General features: G+C 43.5%; 1 protein-coding gene and 1 long non-coding RNA gene across 2 annotated transcripts in view; both read right to left on the bottom strand.

Moving 5' to 3' along the window:
* The window catches only part of DPYD (dihydropyrimidine dehydrogenase), a 211,121-nt gene extending 210,896 nt beyond the window's left edge, over positions 1 to 225 (bottom strand). Inside the window, exon 1 of the mRNA XM_088524477.1 lies at positions 166 to 225. Coding sequence (XP_088380603.1) covers positions 166 to 204 — 39 coding nt within the window. The 5' untranslated portion in view covers positions 205 to 225. The remainder of the gene's footprint in view (positions 1 to 165) is intronic.
* Positions 226 to 21,364: 21,139 nt separating this feature from the next.
* Positions 21,365 to 23,990, bottom strand: LOC148594738 (uncharacterized). Its single transcript, XR_015913348.1, has 2 exons — positions 23,958 to 23,990; positions 21,365 to 21,405 (listed from the first exon to the last, which is right to left on the bottom strand). It is a non-coding gene; the product is annotated as an uncharacterized LOC148594738 (long non-coding RNA).
* Positions 23,991 to 24,821: the final 831 nt, after the last annotated feature.

The raw sequence follows: 24,821 nt of genomic DNA, 5'->3' as shown, positions 1-24,821 counted from the left end.
CGGGGGCGCAGAGCGGCGCCCGGGCAGTCCCGGGGCAGCAGCGCAGGGCAGCGCCGCCGCTCCGGGCCAGGCAGCGCGGCGGGGCCGCCCGGGGCACTCGCCTCCTGCGCCCGGGCCGGGCCGGGCGGGCGCCGCCGCCCCTCGCCGCCAGCGCGGCCGCGGTACCTCAATATCCACCGGGTCCCGGCTCAGCGCACCCGCCATCGCGCCGCTGCCCGCGCGCCGGCCCCGCAGCGCGGCGGGGCGAGCGCAGGAGCGCGGGGCGGGGCCGCCCGGCAACGCCCACAGGGGCGGGCGGCCCCGGGCAGCGCCGCTCGCGCCCGGCCGCGGCCCCGCGCGTGGCGCAGCCGGCGGGGCGGGACGGGGCAGCCCGGCGCCGCCTCAGGGCCTTCCCGCCACCCGCGAGAGCGGAGCCATCGGGGTTACCCGCAGCCCTGGGAGCTCCCTGCACCTGAGGGGCCACGGTCCTCAGCACTGCTTCCGGCACCAACTGTCCCCTCCGCTCCCCATTCCTATCTTCCCTGTGTAATATATGGAAAAACAAGGTTATGACCCTTGTCCTCGAACACAAGCGGAGTTTCCTCAAGCCTCAGCACAGCCACATGACTAGCTGGTTACAGCCACCCTTGCACAGCAAGCACTGGAAGAGAGGTCAGAAGCACCCCCCTGCACTGCTAGCACTCATCCCAAGCATAACCAAAACCTTTGCTCCTGACCTACAGCAGTATATTGACTGTAAGAGTGCATTAGCCCCATAAGTAACTTTTAAAAAATATTTTCGTGGGTAGGAAAAAATGCAAAAGCTACAAAGCCATACAGCTTGCATTCTAGAGTAGCCCTTACCTTAGACAAGGTTAGCAGCAGCCACTGGATTCAGTGGTTTTCCTATTATGGATTACACCACTTTGAGGAACCTCAACTTTTTGAGAAGTGTCACATCACATTTTCTTGGTATCTTCAGGTTATAGGTCCTTCAATACAATCTGTGCCTACGGAGCAAAAGGCACCTGATACCAACCTTTTGCCCTGTGGAACTAGTGAAGAGTAAGAGCACTTAGATGCCACAGTAGTTTCTCCCTCCAAATGAAGCCGAGGTTATTCAGTCAGTAAGCAGAAGGCCAGAGAATGGGATTCACAGACAGTACCCTGCCTCAACTCACAATGTGCCTTTCTTGATAGGAAGGACATCCCTTACTAGCAGCCTCCTGGGAATCCATTTACTTGTATCCACACACCATGGCAGTCAGCCAGTCTGCATCAGCCTGCTGCAGTGGCCAGCTTCCCCCAGCAGGTCTGAAAGGCCTGCCTTTCCAGGGATCAGCCCCAGTGGAGCTTCCCCAATTCTGGAAGGCCTGCCTTTCCAGGGATCAGCCCCAGTGGAGCTTCCCCAGCTCTGGAAGGCCTGCCTTTCCAGGGATCAGCCCCGGTGGAGCTTCCCCAATTCTGGAAGGCCTGCCTTTCCAGGGATCAGCCCCAGTGGAGCTTCCCCAGCTCTGGAAGGCCTGCCTTTCCAGGGATCAGCCCCGGTGGAGCTTCCGCAGCATGGGGCAAGAGAAGCAAATCCATCAAACTAAATTTCTTGAACTAAATTTCGGGAAACATAGGAAGAGTAACCAGACATCATGTACAACACATGTCAGAATATTTAGTAGTATCACTTTTTCAGAACAGTAAGATTTTTTTTTTGAAGTGTTATGCAGCCTAAACATGTATTTTTCCTTCCAGAGGCTAAGCCTATAACTTTTCCTCAGCAGGGTTTTGAAAACAGCAGAAAAAACCCTGATGCTAAAGACCTAACTTTCACTTCTGGCATGAAACATTGTTGAGGGTTGGTTGAGTTACAGGCTTTTGAAAATTGCCATTAACCTTTGTGCCTTGTGCAGTTCAGGTAAAACTTGCTCACATGCCAACAAAATAATTGCATGTGAACTTTCTATAAAAGCTCCAGGCACTCGCTGCCACCACAGCAGCAACAGACACACGTTGGGACCTGCTGCCTTGCTGCGAGGGCAGGCAAGGGCAGGGTAGCAGGCAGCAAGGCCCTTCCCATTCACCACATGCTTCCAGGAACTCAACCCAGTCTAAAACAAAAGATTCCTCCTCCAGCCATTGCAGCAGCTAATCCGGGAGTTCAGAGGGTAAGCTTGTAGCTCTCAAAGTTCAGCATTCAAATGCTGACAGTGATGCATTAGAGAGCTTAGAGGACCCAGTACACTGCCATATAATGCAAGCAACTTTCCACTCCTCCCCCCATGCCCCCACTCAAAAGTACTTTTAAGTAATACCAGCTCAAGCACTGCAAGCAGCAGTAGAGTGGTGAGGATTTCCCCAGGATAGAGCAAGTCAGAGCAAAGCTTGAAGACATGACTGCACTGGTGCCCCCTCTGGGTCCTGACCTCCAAGGAGCTCTCTGCAGGGCATCTGCCCTGCACTGGTGTCAAGGAAGGAGCAAGAGTAGGTGCATGAGGGAGGTTTCACCATCCTGCTTCTGAAAGGTGCATTGGGATGTGTGGCTGGAGAGGCAAATAGCCACAGCACAGCCCTGCCACCCTCATGCTAACCTAACCCATGGGGATCTCATTTCAAAATTAACTTGAAGTCTTGCTCTCACTGCTTCTTCCAGTGGTATTGATGTGAAAGAGAAAATGTGTAGTTACAACTTCATGCATTTCTTCGCCAATTGAGGGAAAATGCTTAAACACTCATTAATGAATTTAAATGTTAAGTCTTGCTTATCTGTTGCTTTACAATTGGATTTGCAGTGCTCTTCAGGAGAGCCACATAGAATAGACCAAGGCAGGCCATAGTACCAGAGTTTGAAATGGGCTTGAACTGTGGAATATATAAAATACATAATATATATAAAATTAAATTCTGTTAGAGAAGTAGGAGAGCAAAAAAATGAACCCATGACCCTTAGTTTGACATAGCCTTTGGGCCTGGAATTGTAAAGCAGAAATAGATGAATAAATAACAAAATGGTCACCATGTGGGCTTTGATAAGTGTCCAAATGCATTTAAAACTAAAATGAACTGTTCCTTAGCAAGTCCACTAATTTATTCCAGCCATCTGTGGCAGTATAAACAAAAGCTTATCCCTAAACTGCTTTATAATTTTTTAGATGTAGCACCAACCAGAAGTTTTAACATGATCATCTTGGGAGAAAAAAGTAAGCAAGAACCCCCCCGCATTTTCACACTGCAAACATCTTTTGATAATCACTATCATGCAATTCAAAGAAATAATAAAAAGTAAAACTTGTTTCTGGCACAGCACTATGTTTTCCTATTTAAATGCCACCAAATGTTTCTTTGGATATTTTGGGGGATGGAAAAAAAAATCTGGCTCACTTTCCCCTACCCTCAGTCCCCAGTAATGACATCTGTATACAAATCCTATATTTATTACAAAGCTTGAGCACTGACGGCTAAGCAAATATCCTGGGTTTGCACTGATTTGAGAGACTTCTCTGTATCTGCCTCTTTGTTGTTGTTCCCTGCTGTGCTTCTCATGTTGCTGGACCTCAGGGAGACAGAATAGTCAGCAAGCCTGAGTGTTTATAGTCTAAAACATACATACACTCTACCCCAGATAAAAGCCCTTACATATCCCATAGTTTAAAATAGGATTTGTAGGTGTTTAGTCTCCTCCTCCTCAGTTCCATCCTGCTTGATAAGAGTATCTTGCACTTCATTTTAGACATCCTGAAGAGCCACTCAGCTATATCAGACCAAATGATCTTTTCTGGGCAAAACAAAATGCAGCCCACCACAGTGCAGAATTACTGGGTATAACCACAGTCTCCAGTGACACAGCACAGGGTGGTGGAAGGACAGTCACATTCACCCTCTTCAGCACTGGGTGCTGGAAGCAAAAGATGCCTCCTACCAGACAAGTAGGTGTCTGGGGCAATCATGGAGAAAAATAAAGGTCTTCTGAAGGATGCGACCATTTGCACATATGGAGGCCCAGTACTATCTGGGTCTGCTGCATTTCCTGTGCCAACAAGTATCTGACAAGGGTCAGGTTTCCCTCTTGAATGAGACTTGGTCCAGAGCCATTTCACTGGGCAGCAGAAATAGGACAAAATCATGTGTTCATCCAAGTTTAAAAATGCCCGCAGATGTCAGCTAGCTTGCTTCTGAGCAAAATCCCCTTCCAATCCTCTCTGCCTTTCATACAGGGAAAGTTTCCAAGTCTCCAAGAAGTCAGACTCAAAAACTATTAAAAAAAGGATTTTCTACATACCTAGCTTTTAGCAACAGCCAGTATTTCTCTGTTCAGGTAAATATTAGAGGCTGACTTGCCGCTTTAAATTGCACAAAATGAACTACTTGATTTTTTTTTTTTTTTTTTTTTTTGTAAGAGAAAAAGATCAGGCTTGTTTTTTCCTAAAGGAAATAGATGGAAGCTCAATGTCCCTGTAAATAATTACGACTCATCTTTCACCTCATTACATCTATTCCCATGGATGCAATCCCAGCCATATTTAGTGACCAGCTACAGTAGTTTTAAGCTAGGTTAATATCTTTCTAAAGCCTTCAGCTATGTCCTGTGCCCAGAGAGAAATCTGACAATACCACAGAATCTATTATTAAAGTACTTATGAAAGAAAAACATGCAACTAGTAGGTACTAGACACTAGTGCACTGTAAGGCAATTTGGTAGACAGGTTAACTAGAGAAATCTTAGTTTTAACAGGAAAGAAAGCAAGGGTAAAGAGTCACCTCATCTGATTTTGTAATGCAAATATTTTCCTTCTATCTCACATACAACACAGCAGTCCATAAGGATTGTCTGCTTGCTTGGAGGTGACAATTTACGCATAATACCAGTTATTTAGCCATGTCAGGGCACATAATAGCTTTATATTAAAAAGGTATCTTCCCACTTAGAGATATTATAGTATACAAAAATTACACTTTTTTGTTACCTAAATATATACTGGATTGTCACTAAAATACTGAAGCTTTCTTCCTTTACCAGTGTTCAATACAAATAGTATACAGCACTCTGCCCGTTTTTCACCCAACCCTTTGTATGCCTGCAAATTAGCTCCATATAGAAGATGCCATTAACTTGCAAATGATCCATTTACATTGCCCTGTGAGTACAGCGGCCGTGGTCATGTACACAATGAAACATATTGCTGCTACTGTAGGACTTGGAGTTAAAAGATTGGAAGCTGAAAATTACTTTCAGAGCAGAGGCTGTACTTTTCTCAAGGTCTTTGCAGCACTCACTATAACAGACTCCAGGTAGGACCAGGCTTCTGAACACAATTATAAAACCCAGCTACAATAACAGGCACAGCTAAGTAGCTTGCATATTTTGTTTAAAATCAGGACCAGGTCATACAATGAAATATCGTATGGAAAACACTTTAAATGAGAACTGTTCTGTGGTGCTTAATGCTGAATTAACAGTAGTTGGAGGTAAAGTGGTGCTTGGCATAGAAATATGAAGTAGAAGCCCAAACCACCAGCACTAGCTAGGGAAGGTTACAGTAAAGTAGTGATGGGCCTGAGAGTCTCTGCCAAAACCCCACCCCAACTTTGGTGTCAAAAAAACATTAGCTCCTTGCCAAAGTTAATAAGAGGAACTTACTCCATGTGTTAGAGTACTTTGTATCTTTACATGCTGCAAACACACATTTCACTTGGCTGACTGTTTAATTACCATTCATAAAAGTTTAGCTGGACCCACAAAAATGTTAATGCAAAAATCACAAGGTTACACACTGATGTGCACATATAGCACTCCTTAATGCTAAGAGGCAGAGTTTTCTAGGCAGGTGAGAACACACACTGTGCCTTAACAGCTATTTCTAGATATTGAACATTATTTCTGCTAATGTTTTGTCAGCATTTGCAAAAAGACAGCAACTTTTCACTACCACACCAGCTCAAGTCCAGATTGACAGGAGGCCTGGTCAGTAGACAAGCTGATCATTTCATTCCAACTCCAAACAAGAAAGCATCTGCAGAAGAAGCCTACCCTTTCAACCAAGGTAGATGAAAGCAGAAATAAAAATAACCATCATTACATTATTTTGTCCTCAGTTGCACATTCTGACTTGACTTCACATTTCAAATCAATACATCTTTTTCTCTGTAGCTTCCATCAAATAGGGGAAGGACACAAACTTAAGTTGTCCACTTTCAAGGAATCAGGAATTTCCTGATTCTATCCAAGACCTGCTTGGAAAAGAGCTGACTTTTTCTACTTGGAAGTGGCTGTTGCAATAAACTGTTATATAAGATGAAGGAAGAGCAGCCACATTCTCACTACCCAACCAGAGAACTGATGCTCAGGTGTATAAATGACACTGGAGTGTATCCCTGCATCCTTGCTAAACTGTTAGGCTGGTGGCAAGCTGATCATCTATCTTGAACTGTTTTGAGCTCATTCCAGAGGCCTATTTCACCACTTCACAATCATCAATAATTATTGCTTTCTTGGCAAGGTGGAATAGAAATTAATTCCTAGCTGAGATCCCTGCAAAATGTGGGCCAGACATTAACTCACAGTTACCCTAGACTAGGATAGCAATTGTCAATAGGACAAACAGCCCATATCATTATTTTCTCTAATTTAATCAAGGTCATATTAGATCACTACAAACCAAGCAGAGTCAATTTGATAAAAAAAATCTTTCCGAGTTAAATCAGTTTCCTTCTGGAAATTAACCCTTTATTACAAGCCTTATCCATCAACACAGACTTATTTCTACTGAATATGCTATATGCAATGAGACACACCATGCTTTCAGAAATATATCTTCCACCAAATAAAATAAATCTAGACAATCTCATGCTTAATTTTCTAGAATTTGATGAGATCCAAAAAGTCTTGCTTTTGTTTCCTCCAAAATCATGTTTGCTATCTTTCTAGCATTCTTTACCTACCGCAATACCAATCCGCCTGGCAGCTTTTGTAAGCAGATCTCTTGCAGACACCATGCCCTTATTTTGTCATCTGGTCTTTTATCCATGTTTATTTTTTTCCATATATTTTACTTAAAGGTCTGAAAAAGGAACACTTTCACAGAAGAGTCTGAAACACACACCCACCGCAAAAAAAAAAAAAAGTTTTTTGCTGGGTGCAGTTTACCTCATGCAAAGCTAGATCTTAGGCTGCAACTGTTACAGCATTTCTGGAGGTGTCCATTCAACTGCTTACACAAACAGGCCCTGAAGGGTGTGCTTGCTATTCCAGTCATACCCACCCCAAGTTCATCCTTAAAATAATGTTCAGGAGAGCTTCTTCCCCAAATTATGATTATTACTTTTCTTACAGCAGCTTCTAGATGTCCAAAACATTACTTTTTCAAGCTGCATAATCTCATGCTGTGACCATGCCTTGCTAAGCTGCATCCCAGCTTCCAGCAGAAATGCCTCAGATGGATGACAGCTACCGTAGAAACAGGTGACATCTACCCAGCCAGGACTTGTGGAGGAGAGGAAGGTACAGACACAGCCCTCCTAGTCTACACAACAAATGCCTTCTTCAGTCTTTCTAAAAAGTTGAAAGATCCCTCCCACATGCTTCAAAACACTTTGATATCATCTATAGCCAAAACATTTTTTAAAAGCTTGTCAGCTACTGATGAGATTGTACATATATGCACACTTGTCATTTCACACTTATTGCAGAGAGCCTATATCATTGGCACTGGATACACTCCTTATATGTCTGAAGGAATCATAACATCAGAGGACGTTAAAGGCCTGTTAGTTTTCATTCGTTTTCCCAATCACAAAAGAAATCAATGATAATCCTATAAATAAAGCTATTGTAAATACCAAAGTGAACAGAGCTATGACAATTAACATCAGCTAAGGAGCTCCTGCTCCCCACTGCCAGCCCTGCAGTTGAACCACATTGCAACAGACTGGCTGTCCCATCTGTTTGCTATGCTTATTTGTTATTCTCCCATCATATACTCAAACTGCCAGATCTGCTTTTGGGTTATATGCTTTACAAGTACATATCAGCCATTCAAAGATGAAGGCCCCTATTAAAGCCATAGGAGCACAATTTACCTTGGACCTGATTTTGCATCGCTTGAGTAATGCAACCCTGAGCGAGTGCAGCTCAGTGCAGATGCAGGCTGTGGCTATGAAGGACAAGCCTTAACTGGGGCTAGATACCTTCAAGAGGACACAGGCTCTGCCAGGGCAAGACATACTTGGTCTCGCTTTTTCCTTCCAAGTCTGAACCTCCACCTCACACTACTTCCACAGAACAAAATGAAGAAGGACCTACTGGACTAGAAATATTTATGAACAAGTGTAGCATCAAAGTGTGCCTGGAATAGGACTAATGCTCTTCAAGTTATGACCATGATAAAACCTATACAGATTTGCAATTTTTTTTAAGCTGAAATAGAACATTGTGGAACACCAAACATATAGAAACTTTATCCAAATCATAGTTAAAAATTGTGGTATACAACTAAAAACCCATAGCTTTAATTTATAATACATTATTTTAAGATATCTGTGGATTATTTTTAATTTCAGAATAAGTTATTGCGCTATCTTCCAACTACAAAATGTAGTATTTTACCACTAAGATATGATTAGCTACTAGTTCAAAATTTGAAAATCTGTATACCAGTGAATTTGTAATTCCCTTATGCCCATGGTTGAAGAGATTTTTTTTCAAAGCATATCTAATATTGCAGAAAGTCTGTCTAGGTGTTTGATGATAATTAGCTAGAAAATTAGGCTACTAGGAATGTTATTCATCAGAATACCATCAAGTCCTGGGAAGCTTGCAAGCCTCCATCGGAAAGTTTCTCAGAGGCAAGCTACTCAGTTGCATCAGGTTTAAATTACATAAAGTATTGATTAAAGTCTTTCTCAATTAACTTTTTACAACTTAAAAGGCAAACCAGATCATTCATGTTCCTGCTATTTAAGGAGAACATTTAGAGGCAGATTCTCCTCTGTACTAGGAATCATTTGTGCTACTGCATTGCAGCTGAGAGCAGCAGCTAACCCTAGGCTAATGGCTGCTCTCATACTCTGACCCTGCAAGCCTCAAAACATGGGTGGGATTTCCCTGCAGCTCAGATTTTCAGCTGTACATTGCCTTATTCATAGCAGGAGAAAAGGAAGCAAGGGGCAATTACACACAGCAAGCTCAGTACTAAGTACTAAAACTTCTTTGAATACTCCTACAGCATGAACTTCACACTCTTCAGCTTAAATATCTAAGGCAGAAAATATTTAACTTATTGCAGAATTCTATAGGCTTGCCAACATTATCATTTGCTCATTATCCATCATGTCTGCAGTTGCAAAATCAAAACAGGGTGCATACTCATAAATCAAAAAAATGCATTGATGGAACATTGAGGGGTTAATTTTTCCAGTCATTCCTCTCTAGCTGCATTAAAGTTGCATATCTTCCAGTGAAGGAAGCCTTAAGCCATCTCAAGAAAGGGTGCAAATAGTTTCTCATCAGATGACACATGAGGAAGCTGCTGCTTATGTCAGGAGTCTACTGAAACACTCACATTAAGATTTTTATTTCATCTGCTTGTTGGGAGGACTCCAAATAGCCACTGGCACCACAAGCAGCTGGGACAACCAACCTCAAGGAGTATTTAGAGGGCTGTGCTGTGTGAGCAAAGACTCTAGAACATAAAAGTGGCCATTGCTACATTACATATAGTATCAGTATTATATTAAAAAGTCTCCAGAAGTTGCTGTCAAGTAGCCACTGAAGCAGTCAGAAGGAAGAAACCATCTAGATTAAAGATTAACTAAACTAAATGGAGTTTAGCCCAAGTACAGTTTTACCCAACAAGCTCAGGCTTTGTCAGCAAGCAAAAGCCCCCAGGGCTGTGCCTGGAGAGCCCGAGGCACTGCTGGATGCTCCACAGGGCAGAGTGCTACATCCACAGCAGAAGCTAAACCCTCATCAATACCCTCTCAAAATAGACCTTTAAAATTATCACAAACAGATTGCAGATCTATTTTTATTACAGATAATTCCACCAACAGAATCAAGTGTGTTTCCTGGTTTTGATTATATACAGCAGTTCAATATTTATTTAAAATTCATCATATGTAAACTTGAGGTATTTGCATTTCTTCCACAGAAAACAACATGAAACTGAATATGGGAAGTGAAGAAAGGCATTCAGAATAAAAAAAAAATGGACAGAGTTCTAGTATGCAACACCTTGATACTTATCTAAGGAGTTGAGTATCTGAAGTTCCTATTAAAAAACACTTCTACTCCCCAGTAATTTTGTTGTTGCTATGCTTTCTCAAACAGACTCTACCTATGTTCAGAGCACAGATATCCTAAATTAAACAAGTTAGCCCCAAGACACAACAGCAGCATTAAGCTATTATACCTGCTTTTTTCTTCCTACCTCCACATCAGCAGAGCCAGAGGATGTTTTGCAAAGAAAGAAGCATGGGAGGACATATAAATAACCAGAGCATGCCTTATGTTTCTTCTTAATTTTCTTCTAAGTCTTTGCTACATGCTGTCACACTTCCCCTTCCTCTTTTCATTCCATTTTTACTATTTCTGAAAGTTGCTCAGACCTTTTTTGAAGTGCCACAGGCAAACCCCTGGGGCTGTGCATGCTTATGCCTTCCCAGATTGTCTTTAATACTCTTTTCCCTTGTTTTGTTGTTCCCTGCCCTTATCCGCCCCTCTACCACCTGTTCTTCATCCCCTCTTCTCACTTGCCATTTTACCATGTGGAGTTTTTTTCCCATTTGAGTCTGTTACAGTATTAGCAGCCTCATTCATTCTTATTTCCCTGATAAATTGCGTACTTTTGAGCATAAAGTCAATCTAGTTTTGTTACTTTTCAAGCATACAATGGCTGCTTTTGTAGAGCTTATGGTAAATAACAGCCTGCAGGACACAAAGCAGACTTTTAAACCAAAGTGAATCTTAAGATGTTAAGGAGAATAGTCATCTTCTGTCTGATTGATCCTGAGTCTTAGGAGATGGTCTACATCTGCTACAAGTTGGAATTATCCTTCTGCTTGGAGAAAAGCCAGAGCACTGAAAGAGGGGAAAAAAGCAAAGCCTCAGGACCAAACATCCTTCTGATAAAGATGCTTTGGATGTAACAAAATTAATCATATTACAGTGCTGAATAGATTAATGGTTCCCTCCGCCCAGCCTATCTAGGTGCCTTCACAGTTTCCAGGTAATTATGGAAAAAAGCAAGCATGCTAGCAGGGGGGAATATTTTTTTCTTTATCCCTCCACCACAACTTCAGTGGATGAGCTTTAAAAATAATGTGTTTCATATCTAGCTATTCTGCTCTGTTACATTTCACCTCACATTAGCTTGTATGCTACCGCAGGGTGCAAAGTTGCTATAAGGTAACACACCATGCTGAACCTTTTTTTTATTTTTTTTCCCCATGGGAAAGTACAACAGCACATTCTAAAATGTTAAAGAACACGAACACCGGGCGTATCTATGACTTCCTTTCTTATTATTTGGATAGCTTCACATCTTCCTTATTATTGCCTGTTCAGGAAGCAGCGAACAAGTCCTTTTAGCAAGAAGGAGATAAGGCAGGAAGGGAAGGTGATTAGAATGGGACATTAACAGGCCAGCTCCTCAGCAGCTGGAAGTCAGCATTGGCTCTACTGAAATCAGCACAAATCAACGCTAAGAATTTGGCCCAACACTGGCAGATAGAGCCAGAAATAAAATCAAAAGAGACTGATCAAAGAGATTTTCAGGAACCAATTGATAACTAAATTAAACAGGAGAATAACTGTGACAAGCATGCTTGGGCACAACAGAATGAAAAAAAAAATAAACACAAGAAGAGTAAGTCACTTTCTTCCATTTCCTCAAAAAGACTTATTGTCATAAATAGTTCTCAACTGAGGTGGGGGAAACGCTAAACTTTTTCTCTGGGAGCTTCTTGTTACATGCACTGTCAGAGAAACAGCACTCTAATCAAAGGTATATGGGGAGCATGAAACCCCAGGCCATTTAAATCAGTGACAAAACTCACCTCTGTAATTAAAGACTCCAAATTAGAGAGATTTCAGCAGAAGCTAAAGAGCTGCTCAAGGTGGTCCCAGCTCCACAGGGCACCATCTTCCTTCCAGTAACTCATCCTAGCACAAGAGAATGGGGATCTAGCAAAAAGCTCTTCCCCTTTCCCATGGGCTCTATAAACCTTCTGCCCCTGCTAGGCACCATCTGATTTAATTGAGAACAGGTGATCCTAATTAGGCAAATCTAGCTCCAATTGAGACCAGGTGTGGCAATACCGATCCCAAGCAGCAACACAGCAGCTTGCAGATTTGCTCTGGCCTTGCCCTCTTCTGAGGTGGATTAGGTGACATGACTGAGAATGACAGGAGTTTCATTTTTCTTTCTTGGTTATTTGAAAATTATACAACAGGAGCAGATATGTCCCGACCCTGTGCTCTCCCCTCACAGCCTGCCCTTTGAGATGAGAGCTTTGGGCTCCGAGGTGGTGTGCGATGTGCGTGCAATGCAGCAGTGTGTATTCCATGTTCAGCACCACTAAAGGCAGCCTGGCCAGTGCTAGGTCACGCACAGGTAACGGGGGGCGGCCACCACTGCGAGTCTGAGAGACGTGGTGCAGCTGCCCCCTGTTTTATTCCTAAACCTTGCTCAGAAGCCAGGGGAATTACGTGAGTCACACTGTGCCCCTGCAACTGCGCAGTGAGGTGGCACCCGTGTCCTCCTCCTCCAGCTCGTTAGGGTCTTCTTATTCACCATGCATCATAGTAAATACCATGATGGAGCCCATCATAATTTATTGCCCCTTCTGTCTTTGTGTTTGACTCCATAAACAGTGCCTAAGAGCTTCTTTTTGCCATCTTTATACTATAGTCATTTTAGGCAAATGGCTAAACGTAAGTGAAACATTTTTAAGGATAGCAAGAAGACCTTTTTATTTCACATATCATAGCAGCAATATTTTCACCAACTGCTTCTTGTAATCTCATAGATTTAGTCATGGTTGTGCTCGTATACGCAGTATACCACAATAGCAGAAACATGCAGGTTTTTAACTCTTGCTGCTCTCAGCATGTAAAAGAGTGTGATCCCTGATAATTTCATGTGTAAACTGAACAGACCTCCCATGCAAATGTGATCCCTCTTAGGTGAGAGTTTCATTTCTAGATGCTCTGTGAGAGGATATTTCAAATGCAATTGTCATTAAGACCCTGGGAATGCAGAGCCACGCTTGCCCCATCCACCCAGCCTTCAAGAGGCTGCTGCACGCCAGGCAATTGAGAGGGTCTCGGTACATAATTACAAATGATCCCTCGTGCCTGTGCTTGTCCTGTGCTTTATTTTTTCATTTAAAGAATATTTGATACATTATCATGGAATGACACTGTTCATCTGCCATCTTTAGCATATACAGAAAGTGTGAGTTGGGGCTTTCTAATAAATGCCGTAAAATGGATTTCTTAAGCAGAATAATGTGTTATCTATGGGTAATTTCCCATGAAAATAGAGACTATAATTCTGATTAGACATGGATATTATCTTTTCCAGTATCTTTCTGTCGATGCACTGATTCAGCCACCATTTAGACCCCAAGGTCAGGACTGCTCATAAGTCCAATTGATTTCAAAGTTGAATGTCTGCCCAAGATTTAACACAACGAGAAATGCTTACCTAAATCAATTTCTTTAAGTTTGCATGTAAGTGCTCTTTTGAAACAGGGCCTAAAACAAGTAACAAATCAGGAAAGATAATGAGTTTGGGCCAAATATGGAGGAGTATTTAAGTTGCCTAAACACATATAAAGAGGCATAAAACATCATTGTTACCTGGATTTGAACCAAGATCTCCAAATATTATTTATTTCATTTCTTTTGGTTTATAGATTCAATCTGAGTGGTGAGACAGGTTGCCTGCACCTGCGCATGCGCAGAGCATGTGCCCAGGCCCCGGAGATGCGCAGGGCTCTGCAGCCCGCAGCCTCAGAGCTGAAATAGCGTGTGCTGTGCAGTGTCTTTCAGCAGAAGGTGAGTTTGAGTTTCTATATAAAGCGAGTGGAAAGTCATCCTAACCAATATGGGAGATTATGAATTTGACAGAGCACAGTGTAGATTGAAATGGTTTTAATCATTACCCCTTATTTTAATTACTACTTGACACATTATCTCTATTGTCCTTCTACAAGTCTTCCTTTTGAATGAAATATTAAAGGCGAGTTACAGCTGAATATATATGCAGTCTGCAAAGAAAACGACTTTGAACAATTTGAAATGATTTATTGTCCACATTTCTTTATGAATATTTATTTTGCCATAGTGAAAGCAATTCAATAAAGAGAAAAGTTGAGGACCAGTTAACTGAACATTTGCATACCCTAATGGTTAAAAAAAAAAGGAAGGGAAAATAATGTGGTGCATTAGAATGATGTTAATGCTATTTTTCCTGTTTCCTGGAGTTAATCCCAAATATTGCATGCATGAAAGTAAAGAGCTAAAGCTGAGACTCATCAGACTTTGGCACCTGAAGAGGAGATAATAAAAAGCCTGCAGATAAGTATTCCTAACTTTTATATATTTCCATTCAGAACATATAATCCCAGTCCTCATCTTGCCAGGATCAGGGATCCCTTATTTCCTAATACTCCTTAGAAAAGTGGCAAATATCCTGGGCCATCAAGAGGAGTGTTTTACCATGTAAGACATTTCGTATTTAGGCATGGGTACATGTACTAAATGCAGGATCACACATACGCAGCACAAAGATGCTGTTCTGCATCGAGAAACAAATCATGGGATTGAATTAATTCCCTAGGCCAAAAAGCATCATGCATTAGACTTAAAATGAACTTTGCTCCTCAGAACTTCTTGGTAGTATTCTGATACCAAGTCACAGATGGCCCCTTGACAGATTTTTATTTATTTTCTTTATTCCTTTTTTATTTTTTTTAAAGCAGGACTGTTGCTGCTGGAGAATTCAAATGCAAATGGAGATATTCATAAGAACAGCTTCATAAGGATGCTCGGCTGATTGGTTTTTAGAACTCAAACTGAGAAATATGTTGCATGCAGAATTTAGAAAAGGATAAATGTGAAACATAATAACTTTAGAGAAGGATGCTTAGAGCAGTAAAACAGACTTTGGACAAATGCATTCATTCTCTGTGCCTCAATTTTCATTTCTTTGAAGCTATAAGAATAATGATGATTATTATTATTATTGTTTGTAGTAATTATTATTATTATCTACCTGAAAGCAAGCTGTGAGGCTAATTCATTAATATTTTCAAATTATTTTGTGATCCTCAACTGGAATGTGCCCTGGAAGTTCTAAATATTATAATTTGCTCTGTATGCCTATTTAATTTTGCTCTGGAGGAAAAAAACACGCTTAATGTGTTGCTCTATTTACCCGTGTCTAAATTCCACACTCACAAACTCTAGCAGTTGAGCTTTCCTCCCGAGCTTTGAAGTTAACAGCAGGCACCTCGTACATTATTGTATATTTTGCTCATTTCTCCCTCTTCTCTCCCTGCGTTTTCCCAGTACCTAGACAGGATGTGACACGGCCTGGGTTTCGTTACTCCCCGTGCAGGTGCAGAGCAGGGGTTTACACCGGGTTTTACCTTCTTGAAGCTGGTGCTGGCAGCGGCGCTGGGGATCCCGGGGCCCTCGCGGCCCCAGCACCGCACGGCCCCGCGCGGGGAACCCGGGCCGGCATCACCAGGGGCTTGTGCAGATCGTTTCCTCCAGCGCTTCAGGAACGTAGCACATATCAGCTGCTGTCAGCTGCTATTTGAATGCTCCGAGCAAGCATCAAAACAAATTACTTGAATTAAATGACTTGCGGGGGGGGAGACGTATTTTTCCTATTAGCTTATGGAGAAAGAAAAAAAAATGGTCTGGAATTTAAATGAAGATAAGAAATAATGAGTAAATGAGGAGGGTGTGCAGAGCAACGGGCCTTGCTGCTGCGCTTGGCTGGGTCGACCTGGCTCCTTGCAGCAGCCTCAGCCGGAAGGGCTGCGCGGGTGCCCCGACATCCCGGGAAGCGCCGCTCCGGGGGCCCGGCAGGACCCGGGAGCTGGTGGGAGCTGGCGGGGAGCAGAGCTGTGAGGATCCCGCCGCGCTCTCCACGCGGTGGCACCTTCCCCATCCACGGACCAGGGTCAGGTCCTTGGGACCCCTCCGAGTTCTCGCGGAATCAGCTCTATCATTTTCCTTTTACATTTTTCTTCTTCTCTTCAGTAGAGCCATCGGTATTTAGCTGATTGTAGGGAATATATTTACATACTCAGTTTGGCAGTAGGACATAGTTCTTAAATCATCTAAGATAAATACTTTTAATTAAGCAAATGTCCTTCTCAATTCACTGTGGACAATCTCATCATAATGGGCATTACTTCTGCATGCTAAATCTTAATCTTCACCAGTACTGAAGGCAATGCTCAGAACTACTATAAAAATATAGGCTTACCGTAATATTGCCAGCATAAAGCTGCCAGCTTTTATATTCATTAATCCGATGACAACAGACCCATGTCTGCAAATTTTACTACAAATCAGCATTCTTATCAGATATGTATATGAGATCAAATACATGCTGGCATATTATTTGCAGATTTTATTAAAAAGTTAAATTGGGATTATCACAAACTCTCTTCAGATTCCTTAATAATAATAATAATAAAGTTAAAATCTAATGAGATTTCCTGGAAGCATTTTAAAAGGTTGCAGTAGCAGCAGTAAAGTCAGCAGGCACCATTCAGCACAAGAAAGTATTTACTGATCAGAAGATGAATGCTTCTTCCCCCAGAGTTTAACCATTTTACATTACAGGGATTTTCAGGAGAGAGAGAGGCAGAGGGAAAGCAGGCAAGCAAGCAAGCAAAACTCCAAGACAAAGCCCTCTTCACCTAGAACATCGTATGTGTTCTTCAAATTCCTGGGCAGGCTGCTTAGCACAAGTGGGTCCTGGTTTCGGCTGGTCCTCTGGGCGTATTATGCAAAAAAAAAAAAAAAAAAAAAAGAGAGAAAAATTAATAGCTAATAGCAGCAGCAATGGTTAGTTTTGTGTGTGAACAAGTGAACAATAGGATCCTAATGGAGGAGAGGCCTCTCTGCTGAGGTGCTTTTTCATCTGCTAGTGGAGTTTTCTCTTTCTGTGCTCAGCTGGAGAGGAAACTGCCTTTTTAAATCAGACAAAACTTATCATATAAAATGGAACACATCTTTGATTATACTGAGTACTATCTTGTCTATAATTTACCCTTGCTGCTGTAAAGGACACAACATGATTAAGTTGAGAAATGATAGACTGAACATTATATGTCGGGATGGAGAAAGATATTTCCTATCTAAGTAGGAAATGATCATCAACAAAACAACGAAAATCTACACAAAAATGTTGTGGCATACAATAAACAAGCCACCCTGCTGCTGTCTTATATTAAATTGTTGCTCTGCTTGCTCAGATTGCAGCAGCAACTGCTCTTGCAGCCTACAATATTTTTTGTTTTTAAAGAAGTACAAACTGTCCTGATTTTTTAACGACGTGGCTATCTTTCTTTTCCTCCACGAGCGCATATGCTGCACCGTGCGCTCGGGCTGCCAGCTCTTTTGTGCCTCACGGGGGGAGCCCGGATCCTCCCAGCGACGTTCCTCAAATTGTAGCTCTGTGCTGTGTATTTTCCTGGAACCGCTAAAAACATTGCTACTTTACTTAATAACAATATTTAGCCGTACTATATATCATTTTTCCTCGGTTATACACGGGGTGCCCCACACACAGGGCACAGGGTCAGCATCCCCATTTTACAGGCGGGGAAGCCAAGACGTTGCATTTGGCAGCGATTCCCCAGCGTGAGCCGCAATCCACTCGGAGAAGTCGGCTCCGAGGCCTCTCCAGCTCCAGGTTTATTCCTCAGTATCCACGGCTGCTTTTCCCTTTGATGTGGCCACCTGCAGCTCTGTGGCCTCCCAGCCGTCGCGCGCGGTGGTCACAGCAGAGCCAGCTGCTTTTCTGAGAGCAAATTCAGACGCTGCAGGAAGCAATGAGAGAAATCACCCCGGTGCAGCAGGGAGACTTGGCTGTGTCCAGCATTCAGGAACCTCCATCTCTGATCATTTCTGGGTCTGATGCCAATAGTATGATATGTTCCTATCCAAATTAGCACAGGTTGAAATTCTGTGGTAATATTCAGATGGTAAGGTCTGTTTGCTGTTGCCATATTGATGTATCTTAGATGGGAAGAGCACTTCTATAATAAGCCTGGGATGAAAAGCCCCTCGATTGCATTGGTACCACATTGCCATGGCAACCATATAATGCTAATGAAATGGTGACTGTTGAACCTCGTTTGTGGAACTCTGCAAAATGGGCTTCAGAAGAGGAGGAATCTTGTTGATTACTAAATGTTTCAGCGCATGATAAAAATCTTCTATCCACGTATACTGCGACTTATTAACCACATTATCCTCCTCATTTGAGGTAGTGCATTGTTGTTCGTAAGAGCAATAGTGCTCCCAAATAAATGAAATTATAGAGCAGAACCTGCGCTCCCTCAGGTTCAGGGTGCGCCACATTGGCCTTGCAAGGCCTAATGGACCCCAGGCCATGAGGTCCATGTGCAGAGCTGCATAGCCAGTCATGTCTCATTACTACTTGTTTAATCGCTCTCAGAAGCTATAAAAGGTACTGAGATTGCTGCTGCAGTGAGCACCTTTTCCGTAAGAAAGATATGGTCTAGCTTATATCAAAATATCATAAAGAAACATCCCTTTAGGTGAAACCTGCATAGAAGAGGTGGGGTAGCAGCAACGCGCTCATGGCTTCTCCTTGCTTCTTCAGCTGACTGCTGGAGAGCGTCCTGGCGCAGAGCGGCACCGTCCGAGGGACACCCGTCATCCCTCGGTGCTGTGGGACCTTCTGAGTTTGAAGTTTTGTCCTGTTCTAGGGAAAAGCACATTGAGCAGTCAAATTTCCCCTCCAGAAGGGAAAGCCCCGGCCTGGCCCATCGTGCCAAGGCGCCTCTGGTGAGTCACCTCACTGCTAAGCGTCTTGCTCCACTGCCTGAGTTTGGCCTGGCAGACATCTCTGTTTTAGCCAATAGACAATATTTTCCTGTTTTCTCCTCGGAAATGAGCAGTGTAATTTACACTCTGTAGTCTGTTTTCCATTTTCATGTAGGTCAGGAGGAAGAGCAGGGGAAGCAGTGGGCAGGAAGGGCACAAGGCAGAGGATTCCTCTGGAGCTTGGTGGGGTTTGGGCTGCTACGGCTGACAATTCCTGCTGTTTAATCCCCCACCTGGCACATAGCACTGTCACTTCGGTGGCCTCGAGAAGCTCGCTGTGCCTCACCACATCACCTGTATGTGACTGGAAGCAGGCTAAGAGCATTTAGATATTTAGCACAGTGAATATGAGAGAACGCTCCTGCTCTGTAGGGCACTGAAGGCAGCGTGAATCTTCACCACAGTGGATTTAATGGGATTTAAATCAGGCCTTTAAAGGGGTGCTTTTAAAAAAAAACTTCACATTTTATGCTATTTGAGAAAAGCAGCACTTTTTAACATCTCCCTGTGCCCGCAGTTTGTGCCCGCGCCGAATATCTGAGTTGACAGAAATGTAATGTAATGTAATTTAACTTAATATATATTTTGCCTTGGCTGACAGCTTTATTAAGCAGAACCAATAATCATCATTATTCAGTGTAATAACTATCTCATTAGAAATGGTCTAATTTTCCCTAATTTTGAGTTCCCCCTTGGACTACGCTGCTCTGGAATTACTACAGTGCGTATCCTTAAGGTCTGTAAGGACTAAAAGGAAACGTAAGTCCTCAGAAAGCTACTACTGTCTGATTGCTGTTCAAATAGTGCTATGCCAGGGTGGTATAGCTAGGTGCGGGCAGGCCAGGTTAGGAAACCACCACAGCACCTTTACCTTCTCAGTGCCTGCAGTCCCGCCGAGCACCCTCTGGGGCTGGAGCTGGCAAGAAATATTTCCTAGCGAGCCAAAGGAGGAGATGAAAGCACCAATCAGGTTTCGTCCTTCTCCAATGAAAATAGGATATAAACTGTGACATCTAGGCAGATTACGTATGTCAGCCAAGCAGATGTTAGCAGAAAAGTGTAGATGCTAAATCTCCCCTAATAGGCTTACTCTATGGTTTATTCTTAATGACTAAGGTTATGTTAACTGTAGTTAACATATAGGACGTAAGAAATATGTATTCATAAGTGAATCTGGGGATATGCCCAGCTGTGCTGAAGTTAATGCCCTTTGACATACCTCGGAGCAGCCTAAAAGCACATTTGGTGTCATGCCCTTCCACAGAGATCATAAGCAGTGCTATGGTTCATATCTCTGGCCCAGAATTTTCTGTTTGCTCCAAGTATGTGCTTGAAAGAGTCTATATTAAAACAGCACTTCGGGGTACAACCTGTTCTAATTGCTTTGCTACCTGATCTGCTCATACCAATTCTGGAAACACGTGTGATTGGAAGAATATTGTTGCTATCACAGAAAGAAGGAAATTCATAGGAATGAAGAAGCACTTTGCAGGGTAAGATGCAAAACAGATGAGTGATTTAGAGGTTTTGTTTATCATAGAATGTTACTCTATATAAACGAATAATAAAGAATAAGCACATTTGTTTTCCCCTAAAATAACAGAAAAAAACCCCAGCCTTTCTTGTGAAAGCACTCAGCTTACCGACATCTTCTGGAAATTCCGATCCTTTTCCAGCTGTGGCATTATCTGCTCAGTCATCAGGACATGTGGTACAGCAGTGAGAAGCATTACACTATTAGCCCAAGATAATTTGATAGTCTGGAAATGTACTTTCCTGCCTGTGCTTCCAGGCATTCAGGTCTCAGTTGAGGCAATGATTTGCAGTATCTTATACAAGTCATGTTGACCTGTCTTGGCTTCCTCTTGGACATTCACCTTCATGGCATGAACATGGCTTATTTGTAGCCCTTCCAAGCTAGACGAGATCAGTAATTTTTCTAAATAAACAGTAATGGTGTGCGATGCCTTCAGTAAGCACCTCGGCCCGGAGGAAGCCGCGCGGGGACCCACGGGCGCTGCCAGCGCCACGTTACTGCACCCGTGGCGAACGCCACGTGTCGGGTTTGCTGGGGCCCCAGGGCAGCCACGAAGGGCCAAGCGCTGCCGTCGGGGGCCCTGGGCGCCGCGGGGAGCTGAGCAGCGGCCAAGGAGGGGCTGCCTCAGGCTCCAGCAGCTCTTTATAACTGTTTGTAACTACATTACTTTATAAAGCAATGGGTGATGGCTCAAATAAAGAAACAACGGGCAAATATCCAGGAATTACTTTGGTACTGCTTTATCCTTCCTCACCTGCCCATGGTGTCCTGGATGCTACTGTGACACATCAGCCCTGATCTTTGAAAAAAAATTAAAGCTACAAATGTTAGAAAAATTACTTATGCTATCCTCAAGATTTTGGAAATACTCCATTTTCAGAGGAAAACGAATATTAAACTTGTCTTTCCAGGGCAGAGAGAAGTTGAAGAACAGCAATATTAAAAAAAAAAAAAAAAAAAAAAAAAGCGCAAGCATTCCAGCTCAGCATCCTGATGTCAGTTTATGATAACATTTACAACATTCCTGTAATGGATTATGACCTTTCTTGGCTTGTCTGACTGACGGTTGCTCATATATTACATGGTACTTATCACTTTGGTGCTTCCGTAATAATAATCACTTCAATTTCCTAGGCTGTGTCATCAAAACACACACTCATAAGTGGTTGATCTCATCTCTCAGAGTGCTACCAGAAGCTCTTTTTGAGCTTTCTGTCACCTAAAATCTAGAGTGAAATTGAAGCCCAGTTGCAGAAAAATAGCCAGTGTCTGCCTTTATCCCACAGGCTGCATTAACGGCAGCCCTCGTGCTGTTAAATGATTTACGGAGGCCTGTTGCAGCGATGAGCCGCTCCGCGTGGAATTTATTGGAGTTTGGCGATGTCATTTTTCTCCACGAACCTGAGAGATCTTGAGGAGATGCACAATGACTGGTGCGGTGCAATTACTTACCTTGGCTTTCCTGTTTTTTTTTTTTTACTTCTTAGCCTCAGGACAGAGGGAATAAAATATACATTTCCTCCATATTTAAGGCAAAATGTGCCATGCAATTTGTACCTGTTTTTACTATGCCCATTTTCACTGAGCGTATCATTGAGATACTCCTTTTAGATTAGTAGTTTCACATGTATCATATTTAAAGATGAAACATGAAGGCGAGTGCATCCAGAATTGACCACTTAACAAATACCAGTGGTGCTTTGGTGGATAAAGCGACGCTCAGAGGACTGTGGCTCGTACGCAGAGCTCTGCCACGGCCTTGTGCGCTACCTTTGCCGCTTCCCGCCTCAGCCTCCCACTGCCCTAAATGGCCCTTGTGACCCTTCCCGCCATGTCGCCAGCCAGCAGGGCGAGCGCCCGGCCCGGGAGCCGGCCCCGCGCAGGCCACAGGTCGGGGTCTGATGGTACAAACCAGCACACACAGTCACCGTGTCACCAGTCACCTTTATTCAGACAAAACTGGGAATCACGTCCGAAGCTTTTCATCAGGAAAATAACATTACACTGCTACACGCGGATAGGGAACCTGTCTCACCCGCGGCAGGTTATCGGTACAGTAACGACCCGTGCACAACAGCGTGCCCGGCCTTTCTGTGGTATGAGGGTTCCTCCCACATGCAGAGGAGAAGGAGCTTGGCAACAGACACAGCCTTCAAATAATACATTTTAAAATAAGCATTATACAGTTAAGCAAACGGAACAACGGAGGAAAAGCACTGCACATGCCTCCAGAAGCCAAGCCTTGGGCCAGAAGCCAAGCAGGAGGGTGCGCAGAGGTATCATACCCACTCTCGACCGGACAGGCTGCTCCTGCCAGGCACCTTCTGATGAGACCAAGGGTCCTGCCCTCGCTGCCGCCCCACAGTTACCCCAGCACCCTTCTGGCATGAGCCTCTCATTAAAAGGATTCCAGTCCAAGCAAGAGCAAGCCTATGGCGTGGCAAGGTAGGGCTCAACACTATTGTCTGGATTTATACCAATACCTCTGTTTGTTCTTTCCATTTTTTGTCAAGGAACGACGTACTAACCTCTTTTTTCACGACCTGCCAAAGGTACCAAGTGGCTACACACAAGGTCTTGGGTATTGCTGTTCTGATCACTAATGCAGCAGCACAGAGCGACGTCCTGATGCTCATGCTAGGTATCACTGCGAACGTGCCGTGAATGCAGTAGATGCAGACAGCTCCTCAGCCACAGTCTGATTTGGCTTTTCATGGGCACAGTCGTCTCTTGGCCTGCTGATTAGTTTTGTTCAACTGCAAGACAAGTAGTTGGACATTTCTCACTGTCTCTATGAAAAATATGGGCACATTTTCTTGGTCCATCAAGTGGGACATATGGGAGCTGGATTCCATCTTTCATTAGATCCTGGAAATTGTATCCTCCTGAGGCAATTAATTAGCATGATGCTCTTGGCTGCTAATGTTTGCTTTCAGATTTCAATGGCAACAGACTTGGCAACACAGATTTAGTAAGGATGGTCAAATGGTTTAGGGTGTTAGCCAAGGAATCCACACAGCTTTCAACAACCCCTTATTTTATGCAGGATTCCCTTATGTCTGTGGACAGGGCTCTTAGCTTCTGTCCACATCTCAGTTCTCTCTATTTTTCCAAGATCCCAGCTGTTTCCTGTATCATCGGCTGGAGATGTCACAGGCCGTGAAGATGAAGGCATCACCGCAGTCCTCTGCCTGCCTGCCTCTGACCAGGCAGAGCTGCCCTGCAAAGCGCTGCTGCCGCTCTCCCATGTTTTAAGGCAAAACCACTTACATGAGGAAGGTGTCAGCTGAACGTCCGCCTGTTTGTTCCCTTTCGGTTTGTCCAATGTAGGTATCTGCAGGCTGCACCCACCTTCATCTGGAGAAGGACACCTGTGGAAAAGGGCACGTTTCTCCAGGCAGGTCAGTCGTGTGACCTGGCGCTCCCATGGGAGGTACATCTCCCTCAGCTGGAGTCTTCTGCATGTGACTGTTTCCAACTCATTTCCTAAACTGACGTGAGGAACAGCAAAAACCATGCACTTTTATCCACTGGTACAAATGAGAGAGCTTGCTTTACTTTTATTACCTCAATTATATTTATAGTGCTATAGAATTATATAACAATTCCTGAAAAATAATGTTTGTTATGGCAGCAGACGATGCCAGCCTGTCTGAGGGAGCCACAAGTGAAATGGAGGAGACTCAGACAGCCCCGTCCTTCGACCGCGCGTGTTACGGGCAGAGGGGAGCCGCTCTCTGCCACCCACTCAACGCTGGCATCGGGCGGAATCGTCAAAGGCAGTGAGGAAGAGGAGCCTATGGCCATGAACCCAAACACGCCATCTCACAGCTGCAGTGGTTAATACTACTGCGAATAAGTAGCTGTGCATGCAGCAGCTTGCTGAAGTGGTCATTACCGCAGGCGATCTGAAAGCTCTCTGAAACAGATGTGCTCCCACCCTCCATTTAAAATAACATTAGCCCACAGTGTTAATTTAGGTAACCTTTGCAGTCACTAATACACAATCACCCATGTCTGTGATTTAACATGTCTGAAAGGAATCAGGCAGAAGAAGAAAATGAAAATACCACTAAGCAGCAGTTACATGAGGAACAGTTTGGATGTTCCTTCCAGATAGCTTGTTCTCATTAAAATAAGAATGGGACGAGAAAACACAAAGCACATTAGATGTAGGACAGTCTGTTGTAACTTGATGTGGATTTATAGCATAGG

Source organism: Tinamus guttatus, unplaced genomic scaffold (genome assembly GCF_059628265.1).
Source record: "Tinamus guttatus ecotype Peru unplaced genomic scaffold, ASM5962826v1 Tinamus_guttatus_pri_ptg000211l, whole genome shotgun sequence".
Taxonomy (NCBI): domain Eukaryota; kingdom Metazoa; phylum Chordata; class Aves; order Tinamiformes; family Tinamidae; genus Tinamus; species Tinamus guttatus.
This window is presented reverse-complemented; position numbering and strand designations above follow the sequence as displayed.